Here is a 24,707-nt window from a genome sequence, read left to right as displayed (position 1 = left end):
ATATATATATATATATATATATATAAAATAATTTACGAAGAAATTAAGAAAAAAAATGATGAAAGAAGATAATTCCTCCACAGTCCTTTATTATTTAATATTGAAGTGAAACAAAAAATGAGAAAAGTACTTGTATTTCTGGTGATCTAGATCGCATTGATCATTAAAAAAAAAAAAAAACGAAAAAAATTAAAAAAAAAGGATAAAAAGACAAAATAAATGTATCCTTATTTTTAGGTCACAACTACTCGATTCGTTTCCTTCATTATACCACAATGGACCTCTCGTTTCAGCAAGCCTCATCTCTCTTTTTTGCGTTTGATAGCATCTAGATACTTTGCTATGGGAATATTTCATTATGTCTCTGTGTGTGAACGAGAACCACTTAACATATCTTTGACTTTTCTCTCGCTCTTATATCCTTGGAAACTTTTTGACGAAAAAAAAAAAATTTTAGACATAGGTTACAAGAAAGTATACACACGGTGTTATTATATACTTGTTAATTAGAAACTTTCGCTCTCCGTTGAACGAATTCGAAAACAAGCAGAGAACTATAAAAAAAAAAAAATAAATAAATAAATAAAAAATCTTAAGCGCATATTGGATCTATGTGAACTGTGGTGTTTCGTGTCGGGATATACATATATATTTCCACTCGCTCTTTATTATAATAAAAATAAACGAAAAAAAAAAGGATCGTCGAACGCAGTTCCTTTTTTCTTTTTTTTTTTTGTAAAAGTGGTCGTTAGTACATATTCAACAGGCATCTGTATCTAAATGCTTCCAAATCCGCTTCGTTTCATCGAACACCAAATATCTAGCGATTAAGTCTCTTACGTTACGAAGACTCTATTCCAGTATTTAACGTAATAGTAATTTTATAAATCCGTGTCGCAACCTATTTATTGAAATGATGAATTTTCGCGCGCTGAGAAGATTATAGAAGAGATAGAGGAAAACCGGCGCAAGAAAGCTCTCGTTGCGAACGTTTAAAATATCGAGGCCAATGCCAAATCTCTTATCGAATAATAACCGAAGCGTTAGCTCTTCTAAATATTTAATTTAGCGATTCCCTTCGATCTTTGTTATTGAAATACACACGTTGTTGTTCTTAAAAAAAAAAAAAAGAAAAAAAACGAAATCGTTTATATACATCACACTTGTTTGCGCAGATTACGCCGAGCACGTAATAATATTGCCTCTCCACCGAGCGTTATATTTATTTCAATATGTATATACATATATATACATATATGTATACACATTTTTAAACTTAAGGTCGAGAGGAAGTTAAGTTTTCGTTCGGCCCGCGCTAATTACAAAAAAGTTTGTTGCTTCAACAACAACTAAAAAGCAAGGAGATAACGTTGTGCGTTGCAAAAATGAGACTTTTTATTCTGTCAAAGTGTATTATTATTAACACGAGAATGCTCTGTAGGTGTTTTTCTATTTTCACTTTTTTTTCCTTTGTACGATTGTATTCCGCAATCAATTTCGGTATAATACTCATTAAATTTTCAGAGTCTAATTGAAACATTGTTTCTAGTGTATGTAAGTATGTTCCCTCTGCCGTAATTCAAAGACGTTTCCTCACTTCTTGTCGTACATTAAAATAAAAGCGGCACAGTTTGTATAAAAAAAAAAAAAAAAATGTTGATATATTAAGTTAATAAATTGTTCCTATATACTCATATAGGAGCAAACTGATGTTTATTTATAATACAAGCAATTTTATCTCCCCGACAACGACGAGCAATAACGAGCGGGCTTTCGAGTTATATAACTGGCAATTATATTGTGCATCGGTGGCAAACGAATCGTTCGGCGCGCATATGAATTGAAACCGCACATTTCGATTTCATCGGTGTAGCCACCGAGACATCGGACTCTGAGATACGGAGATTTTTCATTTAGCAATGAAAACACACTGAGATAGAATTTTTTTAAAAATATATTATTTATCATCTTTTTTATAACGCGTGCAACGTAAATAACAAATTTCGATGATACACAGATATGATTCGTTAGTGTGACATTCATTCACGGCACACATTGCTTCGGCGTGACTTTAAAGCGCACGCAAACCTCCTTCATCAAGTTTTTCAATATTCGTGCCTGGTGATCGGAGTTCTGAAAAATTTATACGTACGTTTTTGATATTTCGTTGCGACATTTGACGTTAAAACGAAAAAAAAAAAAAAAGAAAGCCGCTTACCCCATCGAGAGTGATCGTCGGTATGAAAGACACCGACGGCACGAGCGAGTGCGTCATCTCTCCGTACTTGGCCAGGAGTTCCTTTCCCCTGTTTGTTTCCGAGCACTTTGTGATGGACTCCAGATCGACGGTTATCCGTTCGGCGCAGATTTTCAATCTCCCCGTCGGATCGGTGTTGCTCTCGATCATACAAGTGACGAACTGCAACCGTATCGTCGGGTCCTGAATGACGTCGATCGAACACGCGTGTATCATGTTCGCTTGACACTCGACGGGCCCGTGTTGGCACGTGAATTTGTATTCATTGTTCGATTTCGTCGTCTGAAATTGAACGTGCGACAAAAATTATCTAAATTATTATTATTCTATTTATCTAGTTTATGTGTATAAATTGTGTACTTTACAAAAGAATTTTTTCTCTGTTTATTTGCGCTGGCAAAAAAATACAAAATATACGAAACGTGAAAACGAACGAGAGTTTCTCACCTGAGCCTTTCCGTATGGCACCAGCACAACATCTATGTTGTCCTTAAGTTTGGTGTACGTCGGTCCCAATTCCCGTATAACGAAGCTGCGCGAATCCGGGCACAACGCTTCGTAATACACGGCCACTTGTACCTTTTGCTCGTTTGAATCATCCTTCAGACTCGCCGACGTTACCGCTTGGTCCGCCTGAAATTCTACGCAAGGTTCACACAAGATTCGGACAATATTTGCAGATTTTTGCAGAAAAAATTTATCACAAGCGCGCGTGACATCGCGTAGATATAAAAAAAAAAAAAAAAAATTATAAAAATTATAAAATATTAAAACTTAATCATTTTAGTTAAATTGTCTTTCGGAGTTAAATAATTCCGATACTTGCAAATTACGTAAAATTGCTTCAGCGTTTTATCGCTCACATACGACATTGATGAATTGCGTGTGTTGAGAATAGTACAATCTCATCGCGCGCGTATCTAACCCACTTTTTACGCTGTATTTTTAACCATATTGATTTTTTTATTCTAACATATTTTCATACACATGCAATTAACTTCCAATGTATTTCTCGTTGTATAATCACACCTTTTTCCTCTCACAACAAATTGTTCGCAAAACGTCGATTTGTGTGTGCACAATTAATGTTCCGTCTCTTCCAAGACGCAACAAAAACAATTGCAATTCTCACGCCAAGTGAGTTTAAATGCGATAAAAATCAGTGTGCGAAACCATGGTGCGAAACGTCATGATAAAGAGGTGTTACGCGATTCGGCCTCCGCGGCATACGTTGAAACGACAAACGTAAGCGGCTCACGTGTGCAAAAAACCTTCTCGAGTACCTTGCGTGGCGGCGCCGTCTTCCAAAAACGCCAACCAGATCTTCGAGGTCTGCCAGAGCAACAAACTGACAAGGAATATGATCACGAGGCGCCATCGGAAGCTTCCTAACCCCATTGTTCCCGCTCTGTTGTTTGCCCCGTGAGGCACGCGCGCGACTTGTTCGCGCGACGACGACCTCGTTAGTGCGAGGTGACGCAACGTTTCCCTAATGTCAAACTTACCGCCGGCGACGGCATAGCATCACGACGAGTGCACGTTAAACGCGCTACGTCGTCGGTCAATCGATCCTGAAGAGTCTCTCATCTCACCTCGGCCGTGCGTTATCTTTTATATTCAACGGAATTGTGACCATGTTGAAAAATAATCTAATCTCTTTCCATTGGATTTTTTTTTAATATCGCACGCAGTCGGTTGTGTATCGAGACGTGCAATCTCTCGTATCGCACGAGATTTAAAATTCTTCAAATTTTGTTTTCAATTTTTCTCTCATTTTTCTCCTTACATAACACCGAAAGAAATTTAATTAAAAAAATCTTGCGTGACTTTTTAAAATATATATATTTTTTTCGTGAAAACACGTAAAAGCGTAGTGTTTTTCCGTCCAATTTCACTTCGTAATCGGAATTTCTTTCCGCAACAGTATTGCCACTCGTCAGAAACGCATTTTGACCAATCGTGCGCAAAATTGATTCATTAAAAAACAAATTTTTTGACTTTACTTTAGTCACGTGTCTTTAAAAATGTGACTACGGTAAGGTCACGTGACTTTACTTTAGACACGTGTCTTTAATTGCATCTTACTACAGTCTAAAAAACATAAATCACAGTGAAAAATATCCAAATCGGTGAAAAATTTATTGCCTGTACACACAGGGACATGTAAGATAAAATTGTACTATAATTACACTATAATTATGACTTATAAATAAGTTTTTTTCTGTTTACAGTCTAGGTCTTTTTAGATCTTTCCTCCTTGTTAAGCTCGGATAGAAACGATCTGCATTTGTTTCTAAGCACTTTGACGGCTTCTAAGAACAGCTCACTCGGTGGTAACGCACCCACGGATTCTATAGTGACTAAAAATCAAGATATATATATCAGGAAATATGTTATTTATGATACTATTTGTTTCTTTTTACTAATACTTACATATAAAATGATCCTTTATTCGACTTAGTTCCACGCAATCCTTCAAATGATCGTACTGATAGACATTTCTCGCACAACTATCGTAACGAGCGTTCTTCACGCGCGCCTCGCGATATTTCTGGCCCGAATTCGTCTCTTGTTCTACCACTTCTATCACACCGGGACTAAAACACTTCTGCAGAAGAACCGCGTTGTCATCTTTCACGGGCTTGGTCAGACGGATGGCGGGCATCATACGATACGACGCAGTAGCTATCAAGTGTATATAAAATTTTCACATTACGCAATTGACACACTTCGGACCGATTTAAACAATTTATGAAACATTTCTCAGATACCAGAAATGATGAGCTATAGTTTAAAGAAAATATGATTTGCGAAAGCCTCAACGCACCCACGGGAGAAAATTTGGCATGATCCCGTCCGATACCCTTAACTGCCTCCATGAACGCGTGGATCTGATGACCAGGACGCATTTTACATATTAATATATCGTTCTCTATCACACCAAACTGTTCCGCTCCTTGCGGGAACATTTCTGCCTGCTGGCCTATTGGAATCCACTTAATGTCTTTGCTGTAGACTGTAAGAAATAATGCATTCAACAGAGATTTCGTTCGCGTTGTTTCTATTATATAATACAAAATCTCTCTCTCTCTGTTCAAATACCTTTGCTGTTTTTGTACATATCTTCCGGAAGACGAGAAAACTTCGGAGCTTGAGGATTCACAGTACAAGATACCTTTAATTCGTATCTGAGAGTGTCGTGGTCACTGACTTTATCATCGGATTTTGCTTTTTTTGAAGGATATTCGAATAACCGAGGATCCGCCCGAAGAGGTACAAGTCCCAATCTTAAAAACAATACACGCACAAAAATGTTCACAAAAATCAAAATCGATACAATCGTCAATCGGCCTCTCTCACCTGTGCGAAAGCACTTCGTCTTGTATCAGACTAGAGTTGTTGATCATGTATACTTTCTCTATAGCCATAGTCGGCACTTCGCTCAGAAGTATTCTACGGAATGCATTAACCAACGAGACGTCACAACCAATTAAATCGAATTCCAATTCTCGTTCTTCTTCGTTTATTATCTTTATCTTCAGTTTCTAAAGTAAAAAACAAAGAAAAACATTTAGAGACAGCGGCAAGCTGTAATAGTTTTGTTTTTGAGATATATCTTACCTTCAGTAACTTTTCCAGCGCTGTTAACTTGTCCGTGTTCAAGTCGTATTCGTTAATCTAAAAAAAAAACAAACAAACACGTGTATTATTTTGTATCAATTATTAGCTAAGTGGTTTTTTGTAAACACTCTCGTCAAACCAACATTTTGATGCTGCCCCATAATCAATCGAGACTCCCGTTTTTGTTTTTCCATTGTGTTCAAATTTGACACTCCAACAAAACACCGAGAATTTGTAATATTCAACGAATACAGCCAGTACCGGCACGTGAGCAGCAAGCATGGGTAGAAATCATCAGCTGTTGGGAGTGTTAGGACGCGTCAACACGTAAGGGTCATTGCACGTGAAAACGTGTCAGTCGCAGGGCAAATCAACCAATCACGTAGACGAGCGCTAGTGAAATGTAATTGGTTGCTAAAATCTTAAGTTTTCTTCGTGTGTTCCCGGCTTAAGTTAACATACCGTGAAATTAACCGCCATCTTCGCCATCTTGAATCTCTGTTGCAGCAGACGTTTAATTCCCCTCACTCCTCAATTGTCACATTCCATTCTGCTCATTGACGTGGGCGTGTTTTTATGTCATGGCTTGAACATTTTAAAAATCCAATGTGCCGAGAAGCTTGACGATTATGGTCGATTTGGACGAGTACAGGAGACGCGTGAAACAGATCAGAAGATACGCAGCCGCCCATAATGTCTCGGAGGCACAAACGTCGGAAATATTTCAATCCTGTTTCCGACAATTGGAAGCAAAGTATCCGAAAGAAACAAAAAGACTGTCGAGACTTTCGCTACTCACTTTTTTACTCATTTTTATCGTAGTCGTAATTTTATATCGAAGCAATCAGAGATGGTTGAACAATGCGTTTGTAAAAATCTCGCAGAATTCCATTTATCCCGCTTTGTACGTACTGCGCAAAGTAGCGGTACCCATTGTCAGCTTATATCCATCGTTATCTGGTTAGTTGTTTGCCAACAAACAAACGTCATGGTGATATTGATTTTGATATTGTACACGCTTGTATGTTATTTTACACATATCATCATTTCAGACTTGTACGACGAATGGTGCTTGATAGAAAATCCGTATTTCTATATTAACGAGATGGATTGCTGGCATTGTACGATGGTTCATTCCGTACCCGATCTTACTGGTCATAACATCAGTAGATCCTTTAATATCGAAATACCGTACACCAAAGCTGAGAATAATACAAAAATCAGAATGAGAGATTTAACGAATATGTATTGGCGTAATAGCAAGATCTTTGATCAAGATGCTAGAAGAATTTCTTCTAACAACAAAAATTTTAAGTGAGAACAGTAGAGCAGAAATTAATAAAAAAAAAAAAAAACTTCAACCTTGATGATGTAAAAAATTGTCTAAATACTCTAACAATTTCGTAGAGTCATCCGTGATGTTATGGAAAACAGACTGGATATGTATCCGACCAAGTTACTTGATACTCACGTGTCTTGGAGAATAAATCGCATGGAACCCAACAGAATACTCCGAAAGTTATTCCCAAAACCAGTCGAAACTCCGAATTGGTGGAGTCAGGGCACGGAAAAGTATATTTTTATTGACGAATCAAGATCACCTCCTTACACAGTGGTGAGAGAATGATTCTTATTATAATTTGAGTATATATATATATAAAGAAAATCCAGATTAATTCGCAGATTTTTAGCCTAATCCTGAGTGCAGCAATATTGTGATACGATGTGCCGCCGGTGCAAGATTGATAAAAATGATACCGAGCTCAGAGTGCGCTCAACATTGTAGATCTTCGATCATTTTATTGTCCGCAGGACACACACGTGAGTATTATGCGTGAAGTTGTTTCCTTTTATTACATGATCTTGCATTTTTTTAGTTGTTTCTTTTTGTTTTTAAGTATGGTACAATTGGTGGTATTGGAGACCCGTAAGTCTGCCGGTGTATAATGCTACCGATCTCTCTGTCAGTTATCTAACTTCTTTTTGCTAGCGGTAAAAAGAATCTTGTGTTGTGCCAAAGCAAACGTAGCTAAAGAACGATCAAGATCGTGTTTACATAGATTTTTATTTATTTTAATCTATTCTCACATGATGTTGATAATAGGTTTTGTCTTTTTTTCTCGCATATTTAAACCTGAAAAGTACATTTATTTATTTATTTTTTATTTTTTTTTTCTATTCCAACAACGCGTGGAATAAATCTCATCTCGCTACCAACACACACAGAATGTTTATCTGAGATCATTTTGTCTGGCATATTGTCTAAAGTGTTTAGGCGTATTTGTAACAGTAATAAGTCGCAGGGTTTTTTTTCCTTATCTTCCTCGTGTTGAGTTGATTTGTAAACGATATAGTGCCACGTATAATCTCTACTGAAAATATACATGTACAAAATAAATTACAGCATTAATAAATAAGTTACGTGTAAATTGTGCTTCACGGGAATTCACTGCATTTTCGCGCATTTAAATGCAAATATAAGGATTTCACGCACGGCGCGATTTTTCAATAACCGGCACCGCGTGCTCTTGATAATTCCGTTTGCACCTGTCGCAATTGTCCTTTTAAATTCCCTAAAATAAATCCGTAAACGAAAAGTGTCGGAAAGTTTCCTTCCTTTCTTGCGCGATATCGAAAAATGTCACCCTGAGAATATTCCCGATCGATCGTCTCGGCGTTTTACTCGAGCTTCTGCTTGAGTTTCTGCTTGTACAGCACGGGCAGTAAGGATAACAGCGCGAATGCGCAGAGTATGATCACACTGTTCCACGACCACGCGTCGCTCGACGACGTGAGCTCGTGCAACGTCTGGCCCGCTTGTATCGCGACGAATGAGGGCGGCGCGACGCCGAAGAAAGTGCCGAGGGTGAACGGCATCATCGGCACGCCGATCACGGGACTGGCCAGATTGATGAACCAGTTCGGCAGCAACGGCGTCATCCTGAGAAACAGCATGTAATTGAACAGGTTGTCGCGGTGCTTGGTCACCGTGACCGTCCACTTGTTCGCTTTCTCCGGAAAGTATCGGTACAACAGCCGTCTGCCTAGTAACGACGACAGCAGGTAGCACAAAGTGGCGCCGATTGCGCTGCACGTGCACACGAGCAGCAGCGCAACCGAGAAGCGAAATAAAAATCCGGATAAAATCGAGAGAAAAATAGATCCGGGAATGGCAAACGTTTGCAAGCTATTGAAATATGATGTAAGGAATATAAATACTGCGGTTCTGACAGAAAAAAAAAAAAACAAGTAAAAAAGAACCGTCAATCAGTCGTAAATAAATAAGGATACAAGATGTATGTAACGAACACTCCGGTTAATACTTGATAGTAGTACAGATCTTTATATCTCTCCAGCAGTTTTCCCAAGCTCTTGGCGTCTTCTATGTGAAGCGGCAGCTTCATGTACTGCTTCTCATCTCTACGAAAGCAGGAAATGTTAAATACATTGTATATAACGGTCAAAAAAAAATATTTTTTATAATTTTTAAAAAAGCTATTCTTACTCTTCTAATTCTGGAAAGTTCGTGTACACGTAAAACAGTGCGGTCAGCGAGGCCGCAAAGATGAATCCGACCGTCAGTACTGCTCTTCTCGTTGAAGTTGCTTCCATGGGTGCTTTAGATAACAAGTTTAGATATAATAAAATAACAATTATAACAGATTTTGATTTATATACACGTGTGTTTGATATAAACAGCAATCTCTATGTCTGTGATTAAAAAAAAAAAAAGAATCTGAGACTAAGCAAAAATAAAAAAACTGACGCTAAATTTAACAAAGAAGGTCTGCTAAAATTCGCAATTGAGCACGCACTTCTTTCTGTGACCTTGATTGAGCTCACATGCATTTTTACACGTGTCTAAAAATACAATTCTACATACAAAATTGATATGAGCACACACGAGTCGCATTAGACTTTAGATCGGTGTGCGTAAATACACACACGCGCTGGCTAAGTTTTTTCATGGTAAACAAAAAACAGATCACGTTGTGATGTTTCACCTGGTTTCGCGTTAACCTGCGTGCTCATTTTTTCAGCTGTCTCGCTGTCACTTGTTGTGTATAGGAACGGATCTTCGGAATCGATGCACTTCAATTTTCACGAATCGATGTGTATCGCGTCATGCAATTACTTTGCACTTTTGTCGAGTGCGAGTTTCGCGGTGGGTCCGAACTGAACCGAAGACAGACGTGTGTCGTCCTCGAAGGACAGAGTTGTCACCGATGTTTTTTTTTTTTACAACACTGGTGTACTTCCTGATCTTAAAACATAATGGGTGTGTGACTAAATATTAAGTGAAAAAAAAAAGAAAAAGAAGGTTGAAAAAGAGAAAGAGAGAGAGTAAAAGTACAAAGAGTGCAGCAGAAGATTCCAAATGTTTGAGTTCGAATCAGCTGATGGTCTCGTGGCCCAGTGAGGGAGGAGTTCGGCAGAGGAATTTCTGTTTGCACACTGATGTTCGCGCGCGTGCGCGAGTGACGGCACCGTTCACGGTCGGTTGATGTGGTGACCGCCAGAGGACGCAACGAGCGTTCGGCCATACGTGACAATAAGCCGCACGAGTAATGGAGGAAAAGTTCAAATTGCGAGATGATTTTTGATTTCGTTCCTTTTCCGAGGACAATTCTAACTGTTTTGTTTAACAATTAGACGAGGCGACGAACTCGAGGAGTCGGCGCAGGTTGCACCGCGAGAAGGATTCGTCGCCAGTCAAATCAGACCAAAAAAATGCCAGTAGTAACGAGCTTTCGTTACTACTGTTACTCTGCGCGCGTTGTTCCTTAGCAATATTTGCAACTGCCGGCAGCAGACGATCGGTCTGACAGCTGACTAAGGCGGCTATCAATAGGTATTTCGTGTTTACGGAGCAAACATCTCGCCGAACACACTCGAACGTTCATTCACGAGGGTATGAACACACATGCAACATACATATACATATATATATCTATTTTCTATTTTAGTATTCTTTAAATCAGAACCCCCCGCTCGAAACTCACAAAAAACATTTATTATTTTTAGGACTCTTCCGAGAAATTTTCAATTTCGAATGTAATACTTAAAAAAAAAAAAAACAGGAAACTCTTCCCTTCAAAATAAAAGAAACAAAATCCTGCGTATATTCAAAGACAAATTCGAGACATTGTGCTTATAAATTATATACAAAATTATACTATGAGAGATTATATATATTGATGATAATTGTGTAAAATTTGTCCATGTATGTTTTTTTTTCTCGAGCAACTTGGAATTCTGATCACAACTACGAAATTTGAATGTTGGATTGTTATCTTCGCACGCACATATACGCGCGTCTACGCGGACGCGTACGCTTCGGCTTCACAGATGTTGCATGTCGAACGAGTGTCAAGAACACTACCGAGATAGCACTTAGGAAATATCGGGCCGTGAGAAAGGACCGGAAACGAGGGCGAGAGCCCACGGGAAGTGTCGGGACCGTGTTCTTTCAAAAGTAGTAATGTGTATTTACTCTACCATCATGCTACCGTCTCCCGTTTCTTCTGTCCCTTGCTTCCTTCTATATTTCTCGAATTCCGTTCCTTAATTCGTACGCTCCAACTAGCCTAGTAGCAAATTACACGAACATGATCTTTCATTTTTTTTTGATCGAATATCTCGGGCACCTAGTAAATAGTTTTTTTTTTTTTTTCTTATAAATAACAATGTTCTCTTGTGAACAAGAAAGATATTGCGATGAATAAGTCCGTCAAAATTCTTCTTTCTGTTGCGTTACAGATCGTGAGGAAGGTGGACAACTCGACACAAGCTAACCGGCCAGCCAATCGCGCGAATCCCGCACATCCCAGGCTCTCTCTAGGGTTTAATACCATCGTGGAATGCAGAAGGACGCCGGTTCGCTTCACGCGAGGCCGGTTATACGCCGCGGAGTTAATCATCTCAGGTAAGAGAGGAGGATTATGTATATACCAGATCGTAGAACCTGTTGGACTTCTCTTCTCTTTTTTCTTTTTGCTATTCCGACTCGTCAAACCCAATATCTTCGACGTACACGCTTCAAAGTTATATAAATACGCGCATTGCTTCGAATATTTGTAGCGGATATTCCGTTTTGCGTCACTCGAATATTAGAAAATCCTAATCCCCCTCCCAAGGAGGATTGTCGACGCTACAATATATACGTGCATTATTAATAAATCTATTCGTGTTCTTCGCTTAGATAGAGAGAGAGAGAGAGAGAGAGAGAGAGAGAGAGAGACAGTCTATAAATGATCATCAAACAACACACAACGCGATTCTTAGACGCGCCCTTAGGGAGAGCAGAGAGCGGCTCGAATGCGCGCGTACGGGGATTGTCTAATAAATCACAGGAACCCTAATAGATCGCGGGCCTAGCCAATAAAACGTCCCCGCGTCCTGATACCCTTCTCTTCGGCTATGTTTCTCTTTCTCTCGGTCCCGTACGCGCGCCCACCCGTCTCTCTTTCTCTTTCCGCGTATAACACGACAAACTTGCTCTTTCGCTCCCTCTCCCGTTCCGACTCCGCCACGATTATGTCGTGGGCGGAAATGAGTATAACTCTCCGCCGGAGACTAGTCGCGTCGTGACCGCGTGATGGTACACATGTTTCTCGCATGTGTGTCCGGTGTCGCCGAAAACGTCCTCGGAACTCGGTTTCGTATTCACGGGGACACTTCTTTGTCCTGCAGTCGTCGCCGTCGTCGCCGTCGCCGTCGTCGTCGTCGTCGCCGCTGCCGTCGCCGCGTGAGGAGTAACAGCGCGTCGACGACGTCGCGACGTTGACGCGTTTCTCTCTCTCTTAACTTTTCTCATGTACTTTCTTTCGTCAAAAGAATTGAGATCGTTGTGGACTCCCGATTAAACGGGAGGAGGAGGGAAAGGATTGTTCCCCCGCGGTGCTTCGTATGTGATGATACAGTGGTGATACGCGATTAAATCGTTCTCCTCTGGATTGCAGCGACACGAGACTTCATCCCCTGTATTCGTCTACTTCTTTTTCGGCGACGTCGCCTCGGATTACATCATGACAGACTCGACCCTATTGAAGGCAGCGTGAGTAACAAATTGGCGTGGCAGTTGTAATAAAAAAAAAAAAAAATCGCCACTACTACTAACGAATTAAAGAAGGCAAGTACGAGCCGCCGACAAAGTCTCAAAGAAGTTGCGGTAAGAAAAAAGTAAGATTTCAAACAAACGTGAGCTCATCCTCGACCGAATTGCAGTTAACAATAGAAAAAAAAAAAAAAAAAAAAATTGCACAACGATTTTCAAGCTGTTTTCTGCGAATGACGTCTCTTGGCGACGAAGAAGATATATTCGAGAGACATCAACACGTGGTAATAAAACAGGTGTGAGACGACAGAAAACGGAAAGACAGAGAGACGTACGTCGTCGTCGTCGTCGCGCGCTATAAACTCGCGTCTCGATTTGCATTTGACGTAAACAACAAAGTCGTGGGTGGGTGGTCGCGTGGCACGTTCTAACGCAAAAACTCTCGCGGAAAATCGATCTCGAAAAAATTTCTCGGCGAAAGAGAAAGACGGAGAAAAAAAAAATACATATTTTCTGGAAGCGCCATTATCATCGCGCTATTTGCCGTGCCATTTCGAGATCGCTGCGGTTGGTTCCGTTCGACGCACTCCCGGTGCCGGTATTATAAAACACGTGGCCGCGCGCGAACGCGGAATCCTCGCGCTAAAGTGGATCTATTTTTTTTTATTTTTTTTTTCGATGTTTATTGAAAAATCTCGCCTCGAAATAAATCGCGAACGCGCCGGCGAACTTTCCCGCCTGGCGAAGCGAGACGATTGCCACGTCTCGTCGCGTGCTATCTTTTAATTTCAATGACATTTGTACTAATTAACTATCTTTATTGATTGACAAACAACAATAATGAGATGTACAATTAATTACTAAAAAAGTATGAGAAAAAACTAGAGTTAAATTCGTCAATTTGACAAGTCAATTTGAATATTTGAAAAAAAAAATAGTTTATTTGTTAATATGAATTTATCAGTAATTTGTTTAACATTCAAATGATTAATTTGTCTTCTTGTGTTAAAGTAAAACTACTCGGAACACATTTGTGTGATCGTTTAAAATGAGAAATATCTGAAATCTCTCCGTCATTTTGACGAATTTGATTGTTCTAATGTTAACAAAACCGGGGTTGAACAAGCGCTACATTGTGAAAATGTGAACTAGAAGCGAACTTCGTGCTTTCCTTCCGGAAACGCATAATTTCCGCGCGTTGCTAGGATCCATTTAAAATTGCGAGGACTTCTCTCGCTTGAGATTCTCTCGAGTGATTTACAATCCTCTCACTTATTACACGTGTACTTTATGCATTCTTTCAGCAACACGGCCGTGTAACGGCCTTTTGTCGTCGTCGACGCGATGGTGCGTTCGTCAGGTATTTGGGTTTCCCGCGTTATGCGAAGCCACGTTCTTCGTGTCACGGCAGTCACGTCAATAAGTTCCTCGAAATCGCCGTCGAATCGTGCGCTGCCGAAGATCGTAGATAATACTTCTTCTGCTGTACGAACGTTTCTCTCGATCGGAGAATACACGACGTTCAACAACAACGACGTTCGAATTCGAAAGCAATTCGAGGACCCGAAACGAGGATCCTTCCGTCCTTCACAAACGGGAAGATGACGGTCGCGCGTTTCGCGCGAGAAAGGAAATACGATCGCGTTTCTCGCATTATAACGTAATTAAATAAACATGTACACGGTGCTATCAACGGCGCCGTCGGAATTTTCTCTCCGCTCGAGAGAAGTCGTTACCTGTGAATTCTGCTACGGATTTTTTTTTTTTTTTTTTTTTTTATACAGCCTTCACGCTGCGTGACGTTAAAGATTCCGTTCGTTTTGCGATCGCGCACAAATGACGCTCCTCGAAAACGACGGAAATAAGAAACGAGACACGAGGAGAAGAAGAGTTTTCCCAACGCGAACGTTTTCGTTTCCCGGTGATCGATTTTGAAAATTCGTTCACATCGTGAAGACGCGGCGGCGTCTAAACTATGTGTAAAATGTGTATATATAAGTTTTGAGGAACCGGTTTCACACACGGGGCCCTTATTCCCCGGAGTCGGAGCGGTTTTTTTTTTTTTTTTTAAGTTACTATTATTAGAGACACACATGTGGCCGTGTTAAAGCCATTTGTCGACGGCGATGAGACGGCGGCGAGAATATCGTTTAATAAAAGCGATCGATTATGAATGTTGCAGCTATTGCACAAATTGACATCGATTGTTCGGCTCTTCGTAATTTTCAATTCGGCGCGCGGCGGACCTTTAAGGATAAAAGTTTCAATTGTTACTGAATGAATAATTTTTTACGTACTTGTATACATTTGTGATACAAAAAAAAAAAACATTTTTTTCTTGCAGGCAAATGTGCGAGACGCAGACAAATCGACGCGAACTTGATGAAATTTCTCGATGGAACAGAAAATGTCGCGCTGCAAGAGACTCGCGCGTAAACAGAAAGTACACACAAAACAACGTACTCCCATTTGGAACGTTTATTCTTTCTCTGTAACACGGAATTGTTGTGTCTCACGGCGACGCAACAACGACGACGCTCGTGTTCGCGATCGTTTTCGAGGCGTGTCTATCGGCATCCACGCCAATCGGCGTGAATGATAAAGCTCGGCGGAAGAGATTGCGTTTGCACTACGTACGAACGGAGCGATCGAGAGTCCCATGAGCGAGCGAGCGAACGCGAGCGGATCGAGGTGTTGCATTCTGATCGCGCAATTGCGCGCGCGCGCGTACGTGCAAGAGAGAAATATGACACGCGTGCGCACAGGCAATTTGAAATAGGAGAAACTCTCTCGGCAGGTCTCTTTCTATCTTTTTCTCGCGTTGCGTACATTAACGAGACACGTAGCTTTGTGTTGTGTGTTCCTTGTTTTCTCTCTTTTCAATTCCTCTCCATCTGAAGGCAACGCACGCATTGCTTGCTCGCGCGCGCGAGTTCCCAATTAATTCTATACAACATATTCATGTCGCAATCACAATCGTAGAAACTGCTCGGTACACGTATTTTTGTATTAATCTACGTTCGATTGATTGTGGAAAAATAACGAAAACACAATTTTATCACATTTTTTTTAATTCCGAAAACGCAAGATTGACGCGATACGGAGTTCATCTCGCGAATTGTACGAAATCCGTAGACTGTAAAAACTTCTCTCTCTGTACACTCTTTGCGCGCCTACACGCGGAAACGCGCGCGTACACACACACGTACACACGTACACAGAGGCGCGCTCGCGCTCGCTCGTGCGTGGAAACGAAGGCGTACAGACGGCCGGCCCGCGAGCTATGACGTAGGTGGATCGCGATTCAACTGCGGATGTAATTACATCGCGAACGAGCCGGAAGTGGAAACGGTCTGAGCGCTTTTGCGGCTTAAAGAGCCGGCTTTATATGTTCGAATTACGCCGATCAACCGCGATCGACGTCGTCGTCTCCTCTCCGTCGCGTTCGTTACCCGACGCGCAGAGTTGCGAGGAAAAACGGCGAATTTTCTTGCTTTTCCGGCCCAACCGCCAACACTCGGCTCTTATTTGCCTTATTATTGTTTGTTGTTTTACATTTCTGTGATGTCTTCCAAGGATTTTTAATTTTGCGCAGAGAAAAAAAATGATATACTGAGTAATGCGTTAAATTTGCGACGATTTTGTAATGTTCAATGACAACGATCGCAGGTGATGCCGAAGGAATCGTGTCCCGGATTGCTGTTGACCCTGGTGTCGGTATTCGTCGGTCTGTGCGAGTCCGGCGGCGCGATGACATCCAGCGCGCAGCAGCAGCCGTCGCAGCCGGCGCAGCAACAGCAGCATCATCCGGTCTGCAGGGACGGTCTGGAATTCTGGTCGACCGAGCGCGGCACCTGCTTGCCCTGCACCCGATGCGCCCCCGAGTTTACTCTGAGCCCGTGCGCGGTGCACAAGGACGCGATCTGCGGCCCGCTGTCGGCGCTGGAGATCGACTGGTCCTTCCTGTCGCCGGCGGTCAGGAAAAGGCCGCCGTCGGAGTCGAACGACGACGTTCAGCGTCGCCTCGAGGATGTAACCTCGAAGATGTTCTGGCGGTTTCCCGAGGAACGGGTCACAGAACGGCTTCCCGAAAGCGACAATCTTGTCAATTCCGATCGGGAAAGTGACGGAAGTAAGGCCGACGAGCAGCCGGTCTCCGCTTTGCAGCAGTCAAAAGTAAAATTCTGAGAACTCTGCAGAAAATTGAAACAAAAATCGCTAGATCCGCGTTAACGCAAAATTGATTTTGTGTGACAGGCGGCGCACGATCCGAGGGAGAGGAGAAAATCGGACATCGAGGACGGTCTGTCGTGGGATTGGCAGACCGGCGCTCTGGTTCTCGCTGTGTGCGCCTGCATAGTATTTTTCTTGGTGGCAGGATGCTCGGCTCTCGTCTACGCGAGACAATGGCGACGAATGAAGAAGAACTTCGAGCCAGGTAAGTTCCTTTCTTTTTTTCATTGAGAAGAACAAAAATTGCGTGACGTAGTTTCAAATATCTGCTTTTGCGTTCGCGATATCTCCTTTCCCCCCTCTCTCTCTCTCTCTCTCTCTCTCTTTCTCTCGGAAGGGAGGAATATCCGCGTTCGTACGTTTTCGTGAGCCGCAAAGAGAGCCGCGCGCGGGATGTCGGCACGGAGAAAAAAAATTATATATATATCGGTGTGCGTGTGATATACCTACACACACACACACACGCTCGGAGTCGACGAAGAAGACGGAGAGAGAGAGGAAGAGAAGCGGAGAGGGACGCGATCCCTTAAAATGCACGACGGGATTTTCTTCATTAGAGGGCTGATCACGGCCGCTCCTCACCTTGGATCGACCTACCGCGCCCGGATATGACGTTTCCAACGTTCAGCGCGGCGGTAACTCGTGTGTGCTGTTGCTTAAGATATCGTCGTCACCATTGCGCACGCATTTCGATATAATCTGATCTTGGAAATCTGTAATTTATTAAAGAAATATCGAGACGGAAAGGTAGTCGTCCACCAATCGCACCAATTGCACGTTTGTAGAGTTTTGTTTATTTATTCGCAATTGCGAAACAGACTTTTTTGTGTCGCAACGAGTACTTCGTGCAATTTTAATGTTCTCGAAAGAGATAAAAAGGCGCGTCTGTTTTCGGGCAGAAACCGCACGCGTCAACGACACTTCTTCTTTCTTTCTCTTCTGAGGAGCGAATCGAGATCGCGTAACGCGCTCTTTGCAGACACTCGACGGTACTCACCGGACCGCACGTGTGCGTATATGACGTTACTATCTGCATTTGCATAACTAGCAGTACGCAGAACTCCTCGCAGAAATTCTCCTCCCTCGCCCTTTCGACGACGACGACCACTCGTTCTCCTCTTCTCTATCTTCCTTCGTCTTCTTCTGCAAGTCTCGACGATGTATCGCGCGTGTATACGTTTGTGGGAACCGATTCAGCCACGTTTCGTTAATGAACGCCGTATGAATGAAGCCCCTTCGTCCGGCGTGTGTGTATCGTCTTTTAAATCTACGCCTTCGGCGAAACGCGCGCGCACACACACACGGGCCGCGACGTGAAGAGCGTTCGACCTTACGTTATTGAAAATGCACACTTCGTGCACCGCAAATTAATTATCAGTGTTGGTCGGAACACTGTATCAGCTGTATCAGAAATGCGCACACCGGGATTTTTATCCAGCAAATTGAATAAAATCGCGTTGCTGGCGCGCATCTGAAGTGCAAAAAATCGGTCGATTAAATTACATTTTTAAATATCACATTGTCACATATCGCGATTAACTTGAGATAAAAAAAAATATTAACTAAAATATACATAAATAATGTGTGAAAAAATAAATTATTTTAATCAATTATTTTAATTATGTTATGTTGTTTTTGCAACGAGAGACGTTCTCTCCTATATAAAAATAGCACTTCGAGCAACCTCGAGCGTGTTGCACGCAAAGTCCATTTAGTTTTATTGCTTCTACACAATCCCATTAATATTTATCGCTCGCGAATTATGTATATAGTTAATTAATATTAATTATGTAGACATACGTTGTACACACGTGTGCGCGCGCGAGAGAGCAATTTATTATCTTGTACAGTATTAAGAGCAGCGATTTTTTTTATTTACATTCCACAGTCTGCTCGGATGTTACACTTTGTTCTATACGGCGCATTATCGCCGGAAGTTCGTGTTACAGAAGCGAATCGCGATCGTTCTCCCATTCGCTGATCCCCTGACGACGTTGTCTCTTTTATTTTTATATAAAATATCTAACACAAATAATTATTAGTATGCGACAAATTGCAAGAGAACATAAATATTACAGCAATTGTCGAATAAATATTCAATCTTGTTTTGTTAAAACATATACTTTGTGGGAAAAAAAAAGAGAAACGTTATTTTGCGCTTTTGTAAAATTGTTACGCGATTGGCGGCACACAACGGCGAAACGGACGTTCGATCACGCGTGTGTGATCAGTACCGTTTGATTGCGGCTGATTGGTCGGCCCACCCGGTGCTTCTGATTAGGAACACCAGTCGGACGGGGGACGGGAGAGAAAACCGAGGGACTTATAGGGATACCGCTCGTAGTCGGGAGCCATTAGAGGGGAACGCGAGAGAGCGTGTATCGCGCCATGGGGTCTGCGGGAGAAAATCAAGCCGCATTCCACAGACGCTCTCGACGCATTCCACGTCGACATTGTGCGGCTCTCGATGCAATGCGCTCGACGCGGATGCGTTCTCGCGCCGCGCCGCTCTATTATCTTTCTCGGAACGGGTTTTATATTCCGATCATTTATGCACGCAAATTGACGGGGGTTTTCTTTTTTTTTTTTTTTGCACCAACCGTCGTACACGTTTGTACCAACGAGAACAGATCTCTGATACGAGAAGTTGAACAAAAACTAATTGATTTGTTTTATACAGTTTTTGCAATGCTGACGCAAACTTTTGTTGCAGCGGGTCTCGAGGAGATCTCGGCGAGATTGAATCTCATGGTGAAGGCGGAGCTGGCCGAACTGATCGCAGGAGCGCCGATGAACCCAGGTGATCCCGAGACCAGATGCCAATATCTCGAGAAGCTTTTAGGTGAGCACGCTCAAGAAGAGCTTTGGGAAGCTCTCCATTTGCGAGACTAGAAAAAACTTCGCATCGCTCGTTAAAATGTAAAAGTTCTGGTAAAAAGTTAAACTTGTGCGTGGGAGTCTCGCTAATGAGTCCGGAGGATTAATAACAACGTTTTGAAAAAGAGTTGAGAGAGAAGATTCGAAGTATACGGAGGAGGAGGAAGAATGACAGATCCAAATTGGTGTCTCATCAAAGTAAAACCGTGGCGTATAAAATTGAGTCTATGTATGCGTTACGCGCTCCGCGCCACTTTCGCAATCACACTTCCATTGCGTGCGACCGCGTAAGATATAGTTGCGTGCACGTTCGCAATGATCACTTTGTGCGCCGAAAGGAAGAAGGGGGAGGGGAACAAATGAAGGATGAGTACGACCGTGAGCGCGCGCGAGCGGGGTAGAGAGCGAGAGAGAGAGAGAGAGAGAGGATCTCTCTCAGTCGCAAATACACAATAAATTCGCTTAACTCGTATACGGCGCATTCGGATGTGCTTCACACGCGCGCGCGTTCGCACAGGGTGACCATGAAGTACCGTTCGGTTGTGTCGGCCGGAAATATTTTTTTGGCATGCGCGACCGATCACCGGTGTCGATCTGTGCCTCGACACGCGGATTTCCCATCGCTGCTATTTGGAATTAAAATCGTAGTTCAAATCGCGAGGGAGAATCTCGCGCGATCAAACAGAAAAAAAAAAAAAAAAAGAACCGTGAGGCGTGATAACGCTCGACATTGAACAATGAAACGTGTATCTTTCGACGTAACACCAGTGGGACTTAATGTGTGCCGGATATGGCACGGTACCGAGAAACGCGCGCGCGGGGGCCCCATTGACACACATACATAGTGGCACGTGGCTCATTATCGAACTTTCATTCATCGGCGGCGATTGTTCGTTTACGCGTTTATTTCCGCCACGGTATACGCGGCATATTTGCATAACACGTGATATCACGTTCCGCACTTTTGTACCGTGTACCAACGTGAAGCGGTATCTCGTGCGCGGAGGGGAGAAGAAGAACCGCGCCGTGCGATCCGATCGCGAAATCGATCTTTTTTTCTTGTCAATCGCTTGTATTAATCCTCACCGCTTCTGTGTGTGTGTGACAAGTTCCTCTCTCTCGCGGAAAGAAACGCGCACGTACGTACGTTACGTCAGAGCGCGAAAGTTTCTCGATGTGCTTAAACAGCACGCCGCGACGGTATATTTTAGGAAGTTAGTAGCTGTTTGTGTAGTGCGCGTTTGTATATGTGTGTGTGTTGTGTGTACAGATACGGTTCTTGAAACAGACGAGACGAGACGCGCGCGACCACTCTCTTTCTCTCTCTCTCTCTCTCTCTTGCCCGCGCCGCCGAAGGGGAAAATTATTTATCGCGCGCGAAAACAAAATGACGCGATTGTTCGGACGTTTATCTGCCTCCATTCATTCGCGCGGCGCGAACCCCGCTCGCGCGCTCTAACTTTAGCGCACACGCGTGTAGTAAGCAGACTCGCCGAATGTATATACCGTTTAAAATCCTTTAGCCGGAAATGCGATATCAAAACGCACCGAGCGATTGTAAAATCCATTAGAGATTCTCTATCTAAAACTCAGTTAAGTTGTTTTTAACATTTACATATCTAATTATTGTTTCTGTGACAAAAATGTTTGTTGGGCCATTAGAACATTCACTTTACCGGGTTTGTAAAATACTTCTCGCGATGCGTGTCTTTGCGCCGCTCACTTCGTTGAGATTTCACGATTCTCTGTCTTTGGCTATTTTTCAATATCACATCCATAATTTGCAAGAAAATTTTTAGTTTTTAAATAAGATATTTATAGGTTCTTGTTTCGTCTCAAAGGGACCTTGTAACGGGATGTTTGGGGGTCGCGAAAATCCGGCGCTATTGCCGTCTTATCGAGCTTGTTGCAAGGTTTCGGGGTTTGACGCGCGTAAGCATCGCGAGCGCGTGAGCACGAAAAGCAATCCGTCGCCAATTTTAGCAGCGCTCGCAAGCGCGCGCGTCAATATACGCCGCGCCTCGCTCTCTCTCTCTCTCCGGCCGGAAAGCGAGACGCGTGTGCACGCGCGGATCTCTTTTTTCCCCACCGGGAATATTTCATTGCGCGCTCCCACGCCTCGGAAGTTGTATTTATATGTGGACCGGCCGCTACCGGAAGCGTAACGCCTGATGTACACGGTGTTCCCGAAATACGCGCGTGTCACGTCGCGATACATACCTATACGCAAGAGCGATATGTCGTCGGGAGACATTTTTTTATCCGTTTTTCCTGAGCTGAGCTCGCGTTCTAATTTTACCATCTCTTCTATAATATAATAAAATATATGTAATTTATTTTAATTAATTATTTTATTATTTATTATATAAAGATGTGATATTATAAAGTTTCTAGATCGTGTTGCAAAGCCGTCAAATGAAAAAAAAAAAAAGAAACGATAAAAACTTCCTCTTTTTCAAAAAATAATCTCCGAATTTTCTGAACATCTTATTTTGTTTCAACACGAAACGATGTTGTACTAATAATAATTTCCTGTCGTAAGATGATAGAGGGGACGAAGACGCGGAATATTTCTGTACACGTAATTCTGCGGGATGGATTATTTCTATCTTCTTAGATAAATAATTTTCATCGCGTATGTGCGCGCGACGCAAATCGCTCGTAATGCCCCGTTTCGAAACGTTTTCTCTCTCTCTCTCTCTCTTTCCGCTCGCTTGACCGATAGGGCCGGTGAGGATTCGTTTGCTCTGCTTGCAGACCGGAAACGAGAGACTCCGGTGGTAGCAGCGGCGTCGGCGACGGCAGCGAGTGGCTGGCCGGAGGCGGCGGCCGGCAACTTGTACATCGAGGAGGGGGACGTAACGACACCGAGGAGCAAGCGGTCGCAGATCTCGCGGATTCAGCACGACATCGAGACCATTCTCAGTCAAAAGACGAATCAGGTCGTCGATTGACCGAGAAACGCGCAACACCTCCTCACCCATTGGAAATTCCAATGAGATAATGGAAGCTGAGAGCCTCTGGCTCTCTGAACTCTGTGTATTTCGTAATGACGCGAATATTGTGTTAAGTGTAACGTAAGGCATAAAATTAAATTCACATTGCGAGAGACAACAAACTGGCAAAACCCCGAATACTCACACACACTTTGATTGCAAATCCGACGTTGTGCAGTCTTGAGATCACAATTCAATTTTCCGTATATATATATAATTTATATGTACATATCTGTTTTTTTTAAATGTTGGGACAAACAATTGAACACACTCGGGACGAAGAGATGAACGAATTGGCGAGTCAATTTGTTGTATAAAAAAAATTTGCTCTTGTAGTATTTAACGTAATAGAACGATTAATTTTATTTGATTTCGGTCTTCCGGAGGGAACTTGTTCTCTCCGTTCGAAATTAATTCACGTCCGTCATTGAAACGGCGCAGTCAATCTGGATTACGTCGAGCTCTGGGATCGTCCAGAAGACGGATAAATTTAAGAAAAACCGGCGAAGTATAAATTAGATATTTATATACGATTACAGATGGTGTGCAACGCACCAGTGAACGCAGGTTGGGATTCGTTGCGTCGGGTCGGATCAACTGGGATTTCTCTCTTTTTCTTTCCTTTTTTGTGACAAGCGAATAAAAACCGTCTTATAAAGACAAACCTTCCAATCGTGTCCCGAAGCTCGAGCGCGATTCGAGCGACGAGCGACGCGCAAGATATTTTTTTTTTTTTTTTTCTATTTATTTCTCTCTTTCTCTCTATCTAGTTTTAACGTGACGAACACTGTAATATACAAGCGCTTTTTGTATTCAATATACACATGGTGCCACGAGCAATAAACTTCAATACATCTAGAGATGTTTCTAATTATTTTTTTTATCTCTTCGCAACACTAAAAACGATCGAGTGGAATAAATCTCTGTTCGGTTCGCCTTCACGCGAAGAAGGAAATTTGTCGAGAGTCTGGTGGTGTGAGCGAGAAGAGAAAAAACTTATAGACACGTATGATAAAAATTTTCCGTTCTATTCCTTATATACATAATATTCGTATATTTATAGATTGTACCCATTACACCGTAATAACATCAACAATTTTTTTTTTTTTTTTTATTCCTTTCTTATCGGTTTAAATATATTCTTTTTTTTTGTTTTTAATTCATATGTCGTATATAAATAAATCGGATAAGGATAAGGTCGTGTAAAGAAGGATTTAGGGGGAGAATAAAGGTGGACGTGTGGGAGGTGGGTGTGGGATGGTGTGGTTTTTTTTAGAGATGCGCCTAACCGTCTCTCCGCGTCTCACATACATTCGAAATTCCTCGTGTGCTCGTCGTACTCTCGACTTCGCCCCTAAAAGATATAATAACACCTTTACGTCTATCTTCTAGCGTTAAGACTATTTTCTTTGTAAACGTGATCACAGTGTAAAGGCAATCGCTAATATACGCTAAAGCGGTAAGCACATATGGTGAACACGGGTTATTACAACAACACATACGCTTCCTCGCTGCAGTCCGATATTTATACATGTTGTACGAATCACACACCTTTCGCTCACGCGTTCGCTTTTTGCCTTCGTCTCTCCCATCGACCCCTCTTCGAAATCCTCTTCTCCATCTTCGTGCAATGTCCCTTTCGCGCGCTCTCTCTCTCTCTCTCTCT

The 24,707-nt window shown here is 42.3% G+C and overlaps 5 protein-coding genes across 11 annotated transcripts; 2 read left to right on the top strand and 3 right to left on the bottom strand.

Moving 5' to 3' along the window:
• Positions 1-1,053: 1,053 nt before the first annotated feature.
• LOC109854832 (gamma-interferon-inducible lysosomal thiol reductase-like) lies at positions 1,054-3,851 on the bottom strand. 2 transcript variants are annotated; one of them, XM_020428339.1, is made up of 4 exons: positions 3,763-3,851; positions 2,705-2,890; positions 2,219-2,539; positions 1,054-2,133 (listed from the first exon to the last, which is right to left on the bottom strand). In XM_020428339.1, the coding sequence occupies exons 1-4, from the start codon at positions 3,775-3,777 to the stop codon at positions 2,044-2,046; spliced, it is 612 nt and encodes a 203-aa protein (XP_020283928.1). In that variant the 5' UTR covers positions 3,778-3,851; the 3' UTR covers positions 1,054-2,043. The 2 variants fall into 2 exon arrangements, with proteins under 2 accessions (XP_020283928.1, XP_020283927.1); XM_020428338.1 differs by lacking the exon at positions 3,763-3,851 and adding an exon at positions 3,541-3,754 and having other exon boundaries at positions 2,705-2,898.
• Positions 3,852-4,377: 526 nt separating this feature from the next.
• Positions 4,378-6,406, bottom strand: LOC109854829 (DNA-directed RNA polymerases I and III subunit RPAC1). 2 transcript variants are annotated; one of them, XM_020428330.1, is made up of 8 exons: positions 6,341-6,406; positions 6,022-6,271; positions 5,879-5,935; positions 5,618-5,802; positions 5,360-5,544; positions 5,085-5,273; positions 4,691-4,942; positions 4,378-4,617 (listed from the first exon to the last, which is right to left on the bottom strand). In XM_020428330.1, exons 2-8 carry the CDS (start codon positions 6,070-6,072, stop codon positions 4,490-4,492), a joined length of 1,047 nt encoding a protein of 348 aa, XP_020283919.1. In that variant the 5' UTR covers positions 6,073-6,271; positions 6,341-6,406; the 3' UTR covers positions 4,378-4,489. The 2 variants fall into 2 exon arrangements, with proteins under 2 accessions (XP_020283919.1, XP_020283918.1); XM_020428329.1 differs by having other exon boundaries at positions 6,022-6,292; positions 6,341-6,402.
• A 2-nt stretch (positions 6,407-6,408) lies between these two features.
• On the top strand, positions 6,409-16,736 carry LOC109854830. 5 transcript variants are annotated; one of them, XM_020428332.1, is made up of 7 exons: positions 6,409-6,838; positions 6,931-7,192; positions 7,286-7,493; positions 7,570-7,699; positions 11,639-11,804; positions 12,841-12,935; positions 16,605-16,736. In XM_020428332.1, the coding sequence occupies exons 1-5, from the start codon at positions 6,508-6,510 to the stop codon at positions 11,671-11,673; spliced, it is 966 nt and encodes a 321-aa protein (XP_020283921.1). In that variant the 5' UTR covers positions 6,409-6,507; the 3' UTR covers positions 11,674-11,804; positions 12,841-12,935; positions 16,605-16,736. The 5 variants fall into 5 exon arrangements, with proteins under 5 accessions (XP_020283921.1, XP_020283922.1, XP_020283920.1 ...); XM_020428333.1 differs by lacking the exon at positions 12,841-12,935; XM_020428331.1 differs by lacking the exons at positions 11,639-11,804; positions 12,841-12,935; positions 16,605-16,736 and adding an exon at positions 7,777-7,869.
• On the bottom strand, positions 7,955-10,288 carry LOC109854831 (transmembrane protein 41 homolog). The gene is made up of 4 exons (XM_020428336.1): positions 9,883-10,288; positions 9,384-9,495; positions 9,170-9,298; positions 7,955-9,065 (listed from the first exon to the last, which is right to left on the bottom strand). Exons 1-4 carry the CDS (start codon positions 9,908-9,910, stop codon positions 8,558-8,560), a joined length of 777 nt encoding a protein of 258 aa, XP_020283925.1. The 5' UTR covers positions 9,911-10,288; the 3' UTR covers positions 7,955-8,557.
• LOC109854802 (tumor necrosis factor receptor superfamily member wengen) lies at positions 16,608-23,901 on the top strand. Its single transcript, XM_020428269.1, has 4 exons — positions 16,608-17,111; positions 17,193-17,373; positions 19,882-20,010; positions 22,803-23,901. Exons 1-4 carry the CDS (start codon positions 16,608-16,610, stop codon positions 22,997-22,999), a joined length of 1,011 nt encoding a protein of 336 aa, XP_020283858.1. The 3' UTR covers positions 23,000-23,901.
• The last annotated feature ends 806 nt before the right edge of the window (positions 23,902-24,707 follow it).

The sequence above is a fragment of the Pseudomyrmex gracilis genome, unplaced genomic scaffold (genome assembly GCF_002006095.1).
Source record: "Pseudomyrmex gracilis isolate BER0280 unplaced genomic scaffold, ASM200609v1 scaffold_74, whole genome shotgun sequence".
NCBI classification, from domain to species: domain Eukaryota; kingdom Metazoa; phylum Arthropoda; class Insecta; order Hymenoptera; family Formicidae; genus Pseudomyrmex; species Pseudomyrmex gracilis.
This window is presented reverse-complemented; position numbering and strand designations above follow the sequence as displayed.